Source organism: Beta vulgaris, chromosome 2, assembly GCF_026745355.1.
Source record: "Beta vulgaris subsp. vulgaris cultivar EL10 chromosome 2, EL10.2, whole genome shotgun sequence".
Taxonomy (NCBI): Eukaryota; Viridiplantae; Streptophyta; class Magnoliopsida; order Caryophyllales; family Amaranthaceae; genus Beta; species Beta vulgaris.
The window spans coordinates 55,874,540-55,888,405 of NC_079203.1; the positions used below are offsets into that span (position 1 = coordinate 55,874,540).

A 13,866-nucleotide genomic window follows, 5' to 3' on the forward strand; every position below is an offset into this window, starting at 1 on the left:
TCTCGTACAATGCGCAATTTTAACATTTTTTTTTTACAAATATATTAATCATTTTTTCACATATACTCATAATTATTCATACTCCTCTTATAGTAATTTTTTCCATTTTCTTGTTGCATGGTCTCCAGATTGTTCATATCTTTCATTAACTATTTTATAAAAAAATTAATAAAGTACTTAAAAACTGCATATCGAGACACATCTAATAAAATTCTATAACTTTTTTCTTCTTATTAGTATTTTTGATATATAGATCCCTTAGGACTAAGCATTAAAAATATATACTTATATGGTAGTATAATTTTCAGATAATTTTTGACAATTATTCATGGATCAATTTTATTAAAATTGTTGCATATATCGAAAATTTATGGTCAAAATTTACAGATTCAACTTTTAGAAAAAAAAAAACAAATGGAAAGACCAAATGTTGCTATGCAAGCAATTCCAGTAGATAACAAATGATCCTCATAGACCAAGATTCTAACATGTAAAAGACTTCCATTCATGCACTTCATCAACACTGCAAAACAGCAAATTATGAACATACAGTACATTATACACTGAAGCTGCTACATATTTTTTCTGTTAGCCTGCACTCAGGGAACCAATCCTCGGTCGCTCGACTACAGGGAGAAGAACAACAGCCGAAAAAAACCTATCGCGAAAAAAGAAAAAAGAAACACTAAAAACTCTACTACACTATGTAGTATGTACATCATCCTGTGTCTGTAATATTTACAGATGTTTGGATACGCGATAGGTATTTTGCACAGAAGTTGCACTCAACCAAATCAAACAGCTTCAGATGCAAGTATGCAAATCCCCCAGCCTTTCTCTTCAAAAAGAAAAACTCTTTTTTTCTTTTTTATTTTTCTTTACTGATAAAATGCTAAGAAATCACACATTGGGACATCAAACCGTTGTTGCAGGTGATGATGCTGATGTTAATTAGTATATGGTAAGGAAAGCCAAGGGTGCTCAAGCGCTTGCCTTGCTGTAGGGCGCCCTCGAGGGTTTATTTGAAGCAAATACCTTAGAAAGTCCATGAAACCGGCATCAGAAACTGGAAGATGAAGCTCCAAGGAGGACTGTTCTGGAATTATGTATTCCATTTGATTTGAATCCTAAGAAAGAATGTTCGAGGAGATGTTAGCTCAAGAACAGCTTTTTCCGAAGAACTAGTGAAAATGATGCAAAATTTAATTTAAAGTACATATAGTAAATCTTAAGTTCTGGAAATTACAAAATGTTGGAAGTTTTCAGAACTCTAACGAACACTTTTAACATGGTAATGGAGGTTTAGAGCTATAGAAATCACATGAAACCACAGATTTATTAGGCCATGGTCGTCAGCATCTATGGAAGTCAAAAATCTACTAAATGTGGAAAGTAAGGTTCGGTGAAGTAGTGTTCTGAGGTAGTTTTTTTAGTGGTTGAGGTAGTATATTCGTAGCTTTTGGGGGGTAAGGTAGCTTTTGAAGGTGTAAATTCACAACTACATTTACCGAGCACTAATAATTCACAACTACAACTACTAATAACTAGTACACCAACTAAATTTGCCGAGCAAGCCCTCAGTCCTTGGTTTAGTGCATAACATATATCTTCAAAATCTTGCAATATCTTGATAAGGTTGGTAAGAAGATAAAGAGCACAAACCTCGTTAATATGGAACAGGTCATACTCCTTTGTAAAGTATTTGTGAGTCTCTTGTCCTCTCAAAAGCATCTCCAGATCAATAGGACCAAGCAAGCTAATCATGCGGGCCAGCAACATTACAACACCATCATTCGGGAAAAGTACCTAGCAACAACCATAACAATTTATGAGAAAGCAGTCTTTTACATGGGATTCTACAATGCTTAGATTATCAACAGGAAGCCCGACAAGGACCAAATACTGAACCGATGGCTCCATTTAATCACCAAACACAATTTCAATTCTATCATATTTCATAACCGAAGATGTTTTTACTAACACCTCTCAATCGTAATTGAAGATGTTTTTACTAACACCTCTCAACCAGATCCAATAATGAGGGAAAACATGTCCAATTTTATAAAGTTACTACTCCTTCGTCCCTTTCATAATTTGTCATCTCGAATTCAAATTATAAGTGTGAAAAAAGATTTTGGGACAACTAAAATGGAAATTGTGAAGAAAATTAAGGGATAGAGGGAGTACTTAATTCATATGTAAAGTAAATTCTAGAGTTCAACTTACCTCACTAGAGCAAAGCTCAGCCATAATACAGCCAAGAGACCAGATATCAATTTTTGGACCATAAGAGAGCCCCAAAATTACTTCGGGAGCCCTATAAGATCGAGACTGAACATAGAGACACAAGTTGTCCGTCTCAAAACAACTGCTTCCAAGATCGATAACCTTTATTTCACATCTGCTATAGCTCTTGATCAAAACATTTTCGGGTTTCAGATCGCAGTGAATGATCCCCAAACTGTGCAAGTAATCCAATGCCTCCAAACATTGCCGTGCTATAACCTAAAAAGTAAAGGATTGAGGAACGCTCATTATTTTAGTTATTTACTTACATTGTTAAAAACAGTTTCACGGGTGAGTTGATGGGATAAAAGGCAATAAAGTAACAGAAGTACCTGTAATCTACTCATCGTGAAATAGGGCTCCCCACCAGATTCCAGATTATATTTCTGAAATTCATATAAATTGGCTCGAAGAAGTTCACATACTATGAAAAGGTGCTCCTGTAAATGGAAAGAAGAACTTTTGCAATTAATCACTTCGTACAAAAATGTAATGGGAAGGAAAGAGGAATATAAGAACAGAACCAGTGTCGAAGATCCCCACAGTATACGAACCTGATGGTAAAAGTAGTCATAGAGACGTAAAATATGGTGCTCATCTGCAGGATCATGCTTATTGACATACTTGAGAAGTTTGATTTCATCCAAACTTTGATCAAAAAAATCTTTGTCATTTTTTATTATTTTCAGGCAAACGTCAACTCCGGTCTGGGTATCATGAGCCTGAACAACTTTGCTAAAAGCAGCAGAACCCAGGTACTCCGTAATGTAATACCGCCCGGCGATGACTGTGTGTAGAACAATAGGAAACTCTTTACTCTCTTCAAATCCTGTTCTGTGGATGGCATCGAAAGTATGTAGATATTATGAGCTAACAACCCACCGTACATAAAAGTCCATTGCTAAATTAATACTCTGCAACTTTTCAAGCTAGTATATGGAACTTAAAGCATAGTCCTACATTGTAATAAATGAGCAAACATAAGCAACCTACTACTCCGATCACTCATCCCACACTTCTACTATAATGCAAACATATTAGCAATCGTTTTCCAAGATTTGAAGTTATTTATGACCTTGAAGAAAGACAAGTAGCAAACCTGTTTTTCCGGTGAATGATTCTTAGGTTAAATACTTCATAATCATCTTCGTTGGTCTCACCATACGGAATCTCGTCTAGTATCGTGCTTTCCTGCTCATTGATAGCACTGCGTGGTTCTTCAGTTATTTTAACCAGTTCCTCTTCATCATTAGCTCCAAAGTTGTATTTGCAACTGTTAACAAGAAGCAAATCCTGCTTATCAGTTTCATAGATACTCCTAGAGCCATCCAATTCTTCAGTCATATCCTTTTCGTTTCCTTCTATCAAAATTTCAGTATCAGAAAGCCTCTGCTTAGCAATTTTCAAGCCCAACTCACTCAAGATCACTTCTTTTAGGTTGGAATCAAAGTCTTCACAATCACGAGAACCGATACGTCCAAGATCCAACTCGACCCCTGCTGGATAGCCCTTCTTCTCATCCAGTTGATAACAGTCCTTTACTTGACCATTAACAACAACATCAGAGGCTATCTTATGAGAGTGAGAGGGAAACTCTAAATGATGATCATTTTCCTCTGATTCTTCTAATAAACGATTGAATGAAAACGGATTTCTTGATAGATTAGTTGCCATCCCAGAAGTCATGACAAATTTATCCTCACTTGGACAGCCAAAAGGGTCTACCCCACCAAAGCTAGGAGTCATATATGGTCCATCATCTTTGTCATCATACCACAAGTCAGTTTGCATATCAAAATCATTGTATTCTCTTGCAGTTCCAAACTGAGACAATCTATCAGAGGAAGTGTCTGAATCTGCTTGTGTCGTAGAACGATGTCCATATGGATTCGTAAAGTCTGCAAGAATCCATGATTCAACATCAAAAGGTGCCAAAGAAACAAAAGAAGTTCAGAACTTCATTTGACATGAACAATGAACAATGAACATTTCACTAATTATACATTTATATCATAATAATGTTACCTAATTCGCTAAACCCCAGCGAACTGCAATCCAAACTACGTATATTTGTATATGCAAGTGGACTTTTGGGCTTATATAACAATCTTAGGCAGCAAAGTGTGTTCTTATACCCATTCTCATACCGCGAATTAGGTAACATTGTCTTGATCCTAAAAGAGTAGGAAATTAAGTGAAGATTATAAACATCTCAAATTTCAACTCACCTATTTCACATTAAATCTAAAGTCAACTATTTCTCCTCTAAGTCAACTAAACTCATCCATATCTCTATGAAAGCTTCTACTCCACTTCCTATCTGTTTGTTTGTGTTGCATGTATCAAATTTGGAAATGATCATATAAGGAATTTAAGGATTACACAAGCAAAATCATTAGTACCAATTTTTCTCTAAATTTGGCGCTTAAATCTAAGTTCATTAAAAAGGAAAAAAACAATGAAAAAACATTAATTGATAAAACAAGGACCAGCATTGATTATCATTAAACACGGATATTGGATAATTCTCCTACATTTTTTAATGCATCTTTTATGTCATTTTAAAAAAAGCAGTTAAAATCTATCTTACTCCGACACCTCCATCCACCTCAAAAACCACGTATCGTGTGATACGACACCTCACTTGGATACTTCATTTTAAATCAAAAACTTTTCTTTTCTCTACAAAATAGCCGAGTCGGACACTTGGACACGGGTATCCAATTAGACACTCAATCGAGCAACATAGGTTAAAATCACCAATATATTGAATGCAGTATGATCTTGTAAATTTAATGCTCAACATATATACACTACACTATATGCACTAAGGCAGTCCATCAAGGCATCAACCAACAACTAACTTTATAAAAAAAAAAACTTTCACATGAATATCATAATTAAATTAAAAATAATAAACAAAAAAAAAGTAAAAAAGAAATAAAAAAACCTGAAGAACAGACAGCACTGACAGAAGTAGAAGAGCCCAAACTTTTAAACTCATCATCCCCAGAAGAATCTGGGCCCGACCCAGAACCCAAAACAGGCCCATTAGCCCACCGGTGAGATTGGGCCGGAAGTTTGACCGGAGCAAGAGATGGGTTCATCGGAGAAAGAAACTTCTCGAAGTCATTAGAACCAAAAAGTTGTTTTCTTTCAGTAAGATCTTGTTTTAATGCAAATTCAGCTTCAGAAAAGTTATTATTGCGGAAAAAATCTAACACAGCTTGAAACTCCATTAAAGAGTGAGGAAAAATTCAAAATTTGGATTTTGGAAAATAATATTAATAGTAAGAAAGAAGAGGAGACAAAAAGAGTCATAGGTGATGATGATGATGATGGTGGAGGAGAGAGAAAGGTGATGAAAGACTTAAAAAAATGAGAGTTTTCTTCATATTTTTGCATAAGAATGAATTATGGATTGCAATTTGTAAGTTTGTAAGTTTGTAAGTTTAAGAGTAGTGTAGAAAAAGAAAAGGTTTTTGATTTGCAAAATTAGTATATTCTGGTTGTACTAGGAGTAATGTAATGTAATGTGATTATAGTATAATATGGTATGTCATATGTGAGTAATGTGACATAAAACATATTGAAGCAAACAACGGGAGATATGAGTTTTCTTCACCTACTTTCAAATGGGGGCCACAAAAAACAATTGGCTTTTGCCTTTTCTTTTAACTTTTTTTGCTTTGAGGGGTTTGTAGGATCCGAATTCCTATACAAAAATTATTAAAAGAGACGGTTTAATTTTGATATAAAGGTAGATTCAGTAACTAAATAAATTAAATTAATCACTGCCAAAAAATAATGTAGTCACTATTAGACTAGTTCTCTTCTTAATATTGAGCTTATCATTGTCTAATTTTAATTTAAACGTAGGCGATTTTTTACAAGACAAACTCATAAATACATATCTTAAAATGGAAATATTTTATGAATTCATGACAGAATTTTACATCATTTGAGGTAATAAATGCTTGATTCAAATTTTTGTTTCTATATTAAGCTTTTTATACATAGCCCTAAAGGGCTATGTATATCATTTTCCTATATTCTTTTAGGAATTAAATTTTTTTAGTACAATAAAACATATTTCTTTTGTTCTATACTTATTGTAATATACTCTTTTGGCCCATTGACGTATTATAAGAAACACGTGTGGAAATGAGAGAGATGAAGATAGATAAAAAAAATATAGGTGATCAAATGGCGGATCGAACAGGATTCAAGCCATACCATCGCCAAAACATACCCACTGGTAGGGTTGTCCCAATTTTTTTTCCCCATAATCCACTTTTCGTTATAAACAACAATCTTTTCAGGTTAGGTCAAAAATTGAACTTTTCCCAACTGAACGTTCGGGTCGGGCTCGAAAATTGATTCCAAAAATTGCACCGAGTCTGGTCATTTTTTGGCTAAGTCGGGCTAACTTTGATCACCTCTAATAAAAATAGGACCCATGTAATAGGAGAGAGATATAGATAATATATTACTAAATAAGAAAACGTTGCAATTATTGTCAAATAAAAGAAACGTTGCAATTAACAAAGAACGGAAGAAGTATAAGTTTGTGGATTTTGTTTTTTGATTATGGCTCGTTGCCACGTTGGGGTGTTGTAATAGTGAAGATGTGTAAATTAGAAGAGAAAACGAATACATACAAAGAATCCTAATGTGATTAGGGGGTTAGGGATAATGGATGGGAACTAGGAAGAAAGGTATAGATAAGACGCGTTTTGAATGGTTTATAGTATGGGTCACGCTTGACTTTGTTTAGAATTTAATTCAATTACAATCATCTCCATAATGTTACAAATATACATTTTGCTAAGTAGTGTACTTTAAGAGTTGGGGGGGACAAGAAGCTTAGAAGTGAAAAGATTCTTACACTATTTTTCTTCTATGAGTTTGGGTTGAATATAGTTAAGATATGAAGATATGAGCTAAGAAGAGGGAGTTTCAGATCTTAAAGTATTATTTGAGTCACTTACTAAGCTCAATAAGTGATTTTATTACAAATTTGTATGTCAGTCTATGTGATTATAGGGGTGTGCACAAACTTATCTGGACCGGAATTTGGACAGGATCGGAGATTCCGATCCGGTCCTCGGTCCACAAAATTCCCGATTTCGGATTTCCGGTCTAGTCCAAACCTGAAAAATTCTGATCCGGACCGGTTAGACCGAAATTTCTATTATTTTAGTATAAAAAAATTATATGTTAAAAAAAAAGTTTTAAAAGGTAAAAGTTAGAAATTTAAAACCTATTTTTTATTATTTTAGTAGTATTGTTATTAAAAATATTAATTTCAAATATATCTAATTTAAAAATATATTTAAATAAAATAAAAAAGTTTTTTTTAAAAAAAAATTAGATCCCGATCCAAGAAAAAGGTAGATTTCGGTCCAGTCAGTTCCGGCCCAGTCTGGTCTTGAACCGGTACACACCCCTATATGTGGATATGTATAAGGGTTTGGCTTAACTTATACTTTTCATTACTTTTTGCGAGAAATTTCTTCTTTGATAACTTACGAATTAGGATGATAATCCAAGGGGAAAAAGAAAATTTAGTTAGGAAATAGAATAGCATTTGCTATTCAATATTATGCAAAATCTTATGTGCTTTCGAAAAGAAATGTTTGTAGTATGTATCACATTAAAAATTCTACTCCCTCCGTCTCAAAATATAGTTCCCATTTCTATTTTGGGAGTCAAATTTTAAAAACTTTGACCAAATATTCTTACAAATGTATACAAAAAAAACATATTCATGAGGGATCTTGTTAGATTCGTCTCAATGTATAAATTCGTAATATCAATTTTTTATATTTTTTACTAATAAAAAATACAAGATATCGTAAGTCAAAGGTACGTTTTGGAGACTATGCAAAATAAAATGGGAACTATATTTTGGGACGGAGGAAGTAAATGATCATGTGCTGAGCATGTCAACTTTTTTATATGGAAATTTTCCAAAACATAAAAATAATCTTTCTATCTTTCTCTATAAAGTTTGTATGTAGGTTGATTACATACACCTAGCAAATTAATAAGACAAGTTTATGTGGAGAATTATGGGGAGATATTGTTTTGATAAAATTGCATGGAAGTTATCTTAAACATTAAATAAAATTGCATGATATTACTTTTTTTTGGAACAAATAATATAACTTTGCTTCTAAGATTTCATCCGGTCAATGTTTAAGTAAGATAATCCATTGTTTTATGGAAGTCCATTTATGGACATAGTAAAGAATGCATACGAATTATCATTACTTTCAACATTACGGTAAGACGAACTTTCTATTTGTTTAAAGTAAACTTAATGATTAATTAATTGGCTTAGGCTTGTTCTTTTCGACATAAAGTAACTAAACGGAACCGATTCTAACTAAACTGAACTAAACTGAGTTGAACTGAATTGAAATTAATTAAATTATAACTAAAAGAAATGATAATTGGAGCTAAACTGAATCGAATTAAACTTATTACAACTGAATTGAACTGATTGTAACTGAATTGAAAATAAGTTGGGGAGAACTGGTCATCAGTGACCCAATCTTCAAAAGTGTGAGATCAAGGAAGTAGAAATTATCTCGTTTTCGATGGGCTAATGATAAGGACATTTGGGCTGATACAGATCTTACATCTCGGTCATTTGACTCCCATTATTGTTTACTTCTTTAATTGATCATGTCGTTTGGTTGATTTGTTGAGAAGTCAAACCTTGTCTTTTGGTGAACCAAAGTTGCTTGTTTAAGTAAGTTTTTTCATTAAGAGAAAGAATTATATAATCTCAAATTAATTACTTGATCTATTTATGGTGATTCGCTTGAGTTTATTAATTTTGTAATGGCTAGAGCTGGATTATGATATGCATTATATTTTTGATTTTATGTTTTTAAAATGATATATTTATAAATGTATTTATATCACATTATCTTCATATTCTGTGTTTATATTTTATGTTTTTATCGACGCGTATACATACTACATGTTAATATTACAAATTTACAATCACTCATATTTTCCTTTTTCCTATAATTATATTTGTATGTTATTTATGATATACTTTTAAAACGTGTATGTGTTTTCATCATACACACACTTTTTCGTTGAATAATCCATGTTCTTTTTAAGCACATCTTGATGATTGTATCAATACATTTGTATGTTCATGTTACTTTTAGTAATTTATAAGTAGTTATAACTTATAACGTATTTCATGATTCGGTCCTATTTTTTGCGAAATTTTTCGACATAGTTCTAAGTCTTTGTTTTAATTATTTTTTTGTGTGTATAGTGTTTGGCTTTGAACGACTCTTTGTAGCTCTTTCGAACACCTCTTTAGTATTCTTTTATTACCTTTAATATTAAACTCAATTATAAGAAAAAAAAAATCACAATAATACAACCAGTTTTCAAAGTTGAACATATTAGATCTCGGTAACTATATTAAACTTGTTGTATACAATACCTAGTGAATTATACCCGATCTATAGCTAGTTTACACTTCATAATTACTTCTAAAGCTAACATTTCCAAACTCATATCATAATTTATATTGTTTTTTATCTATGAAAATTTACAATTATTATTGTTGCTCATAAACTCAAGTATATATCATTATTAACGTAATTTACATATGCAACATGATGGAGAATTAATTATTGCACATTATTCAATTCTACGGATCTAATTGATGAATAGAAATTGAATTTCATATGAGCATTCATACTTCATCAAGAAGTTTGTCAGTCTCGTCAAAATGAAGTGAACCACTCAACCTTATATGCAATTTGTGATCTACTGTTATTTGGTGGGGGCCAAACTTGACTAAAATAGATGGAGTAACAAATTACTTTAATGACGAGGTAGAAACGAAACAATCTTTGAGTCAATTTGATTAATGTCGAACATGTTCTTAAACTAGCTAACAGCAACTGCAATCGCTAACAGCTATTAGAACTGTTAGTTTTGCCAAACATATTCTTATATAGACTAGCTATCTAGCTTTCAGTTTTAAAAAAAATAAATCTTGAGCATACAATATAATATTATATTGACTAAAACTTCTTGAGTATACTTCAATTTTTTAGATGGAATTAATGAAAAGTTTTGGTTGATCAAAGGAATATTACCACTATAAATCTCAACCTTTGAGTCTTTTTTCATATTAATCAAATGTTTGATTAATCGATTGATAAACAATATAAAGTTTGCAAATACTATTTTCATATTAGTCTAGCTCCAATCAAACTGATTTAATTGATAAAAAAAAAGTTACGTCTCATGATGTCATTCTCTAGTTTGTTATCGTAGTTTAGTAGGTGTTGAAACCAGACAAGAAACAGAATTAGGATTTGAACACAAGATAAAACATAATCTAACGGGTTACTTATGACGAGCTGAGAACCAATATAGAAGTGATATTTGACACCCTAAGATTATTAAGAGTAATCTATATTTATATTAATATATTAAAAGGTGTTCCTCAACAAGATAACTGTGTCATGTGACGCTATCCTTTAGAGTTTTAGCTTCGTGTACTCCATGTACAATAATACAAAAAATAGATTTTGCATGATATAAGATTTGATCTCATGACTTCAAGTTTGTGTACTAATGTCTTAACTATTAAACCAAGTATGGTATTATAATTTCAATGTAAAATACTAATAAATGAGATATATATATATATCCGACGTATGACCCAGATCTAAAAACTAGTTGATAATGAAATAGTGTGGAGTGGGAAAGATGTGTCTCAAAAACTTTTATTAACAAAATGTTTCATTTTCTATAAATTGCGAAAAAATAAAATTATTTGATTGATCTTTTTGTAAGTTCTATTGACTATCAATCTAAGAATAATATCAAACAATAATAGAATATCAAATAATAAAGCAGGAAAGAACACACCAGAAATTTTACGTGGAAACCCAAGAACTGGGAGAAAAACCACGAATATGCACTAGGAATCGATGAATATTCAAGAAAGATTACAAAAAAACGCTCAAGAACTCTCTCTATAACTTTTTCTCTCTCTAATATGTGAATAATGATGAATCATACATTAATCGTAATTAGGGCACCTATTTATACCCTCATTAAACGAAAAATCGGAAAAATAACGCGTCGAACTTTTTCCCGCAAAACCGCGAGTCGCGGAACTGGCCGCGAGTCGCGGTGCCTGCCGCGAGTCGCGGTGCTGGCCGCAAGTCGCGGTCAGCTCTCGCAGTTTTGCCAGTTCTTCGTAAAACAGTCATAACTTTCTCGTTTCTCACCGGAATTGGACATATGACCTATCGTTGGAAAGCTCTTGGAACAAGCTATCACCTCCACTTTAAATCACCTCAAAATCATTTATAGATTGAAAGATATGTCCATTCAAAGTTAGCCTTATGTCCCAAATGACGTTTTCCTTCTACGCAACCTCATCTCCACACCCATACACCTCCATGAGCTTCATATACTACCATATACCCAACACTTTTAACATGTTTACCCCTTACGTAATGTACTGTACTAATAGTTTTCTTGAGAATTTATTTTAAGAAAGAAAAAGCTATGAACACTTTTGTAGATTCACTTTGAGGTCAATCATATTTATAATCTTGAAACTTTGAATTTGTTGAGCGGGACAATATCTTAATCATCTGTGATTTGGGTTACTTTTTTATTTGGTCAGATGCTTCCAATTAAAACTAAGAATTTATAAAAGCGTAAAGATGGAAGACAAAGTCTGTCACTGACACCCCTTTATTCCATCATCAGTTTCAAACCTGCACTCTCATGCATCAGAGCGCCATTATTTCTATTATGCAACGTCTACAAATTACAAGGTTAAGGTTGGAAAAGAAATTATGTTCAGCAGGTAACCACTTAGAGATGGCAAACGGGTTATACGGGTCGGAGACAGTTTGGATTGTAACGGTCGTGTAAATGAGGTCAACTTTGTGTTTGTGTTACGTTCGAGTATGGGACCATGAGATTTCAGGTCATATTGGGTCGAGTTTACTTGAGTCGCAAATAAATAAAACACATATAGGACTAGTTAGAGTAAGTTAATAATTAATGGACAATGGATAAATTATATATATTATATCACGGCAATTTTTTTCCTTAAATTTGCTTATAAAATAACTAATATGACAACTTTTCGAGTCGGGATCGGGTCATCATTATTGGGTCAACCCGGATTGGGTCACTCCCATATCAGTAGATCCGAGTTCGGATCATATTTGGGTCTATTTTACTTCGAGTCAGATTATTTGGTTTTCTTGTTGTTATTTTCGGGTGGAAAACAGGCCCGAGTCGGGTATTCATAACGATCAATGTATACATGTCTATTTTGCCGGCTACAAAACCACACGGTAAAAATAATACTGTAATTAATAAAGTACAACTTGATAAAGTTAATAATTTTTTAATTATCTATTTCTAATAGGTAGTTATATTAATCTTCATTAAGATCTACTATGATTTAAGACATGCAAGTGAATCTTAAGTGAAGAAAATGCATCCTTAAAGGATGTATAAGGGTAAAAAAAATTGACATTTTTCCTTATCTCAACATTGGAGTTTTAGCAATTACTTGAACTTCAAAGTTAAAAATCATGCATGTTCTTAAACACCTTTGCTTAGAAAATAGACTAGTAAACTTTGGAGAGATGTTTCAAATTTGAGATCAAATCTTATTTATATTATTGTCTTTTGCAAGTCTTACAAAAAAAAATGTATTTTCATCATATAGTATACTTCCTCCGTTTTGAATTAAATGCAACAAATCTATTTTTCACTATTCACATTTTCCACTTTGACTAAGAAGTGTGATTTATACATAATAAAAAACATAGTCAAGCGAGATTTTGTTAGATTCATTTCATGACGTACTTTTATAAAATGTTATTTTAATAATTTTTACTTATATATAATTATAGATATATGTGGTGAAAATAATGCATCGTGATGCGTTAAAGTAGATTTGTTACATTTAATTCGGAACGGAAGAAGTATATTTTTACAATATTACAAAGATAGATTGATAGTGGATATGTTCGAATGTAGGTTTATTAAGCATATGTCTACTAAATAATTAACAAGTAGTACTATATATGACTCGTACAATACATAGGATTTATAGTCATCATATCTTCAAAACAATCGGTAATTGATACCAGAGAAAAAAAAAAAAAAAAAAAGAAAAAAAAAGAGGTGATGAATTGACGATAGAAAGGATATCGCAACTAGCCAACTAGGAGTGGTTAACTAGATATTTGTCTCATGAGTTTAGTAGATTGTTCTAGTAATTTCACTTGTATATTGAGGAAGGGTTGAATGATATCCATTAGTATTTAAGCGTATTTTAAGAACTTACATAAGTTAACTCCCATTTTTAGTAGTGAAATAGATTGTAATAAGAATAGGTTGAATAAATTGATCATGGCTATAAAAATTTGCCTTACTTGATTCGTTAAGGTTCTTCCTTAAGAGAAGAGTGTCATAACATTACCAATGTACCAAAAAAAAGAACATGTTGAAGAATGTAGTATGCTATATAGAGTGTGTCTCAAAACA

At 32.2% G+C, this 13,866-nt stretch overlaps 1 protein-coding gene across 1 annotated transcript; it reads right to left on the minus strand.

Moving 5' to 3' along the window:
- Positions 1–481: 481 nt before the first annotated feature.
- Positions 482–5,795, minus strand: LOC104903295 (uncharacterized). The gene is made up of 7 exons (XM_010691316.4): positions 5,237–5,795; positions 3,386–4,184; positions 2,841–3,120; positions 2,619–2,726; positions 2,227–2,505; positions 1,663–1,806; positions 482–1,127 (listed from the first exon to the last, which is right to left on the minus strand). The coding sequence occupies exons 1-7, from the start codon at positions 5,523–5,525 to the stop codon at positions 948–950; spliced, it is 2,079 nt and encodes a 692-aa protein (XP_010689618.2). The 5' UTR covers positions 5,526–5,795; the 3' UTR covers positions 482–947.
- Positions 5,796–13,866: the final 8,071 nt, after the last annotated feature.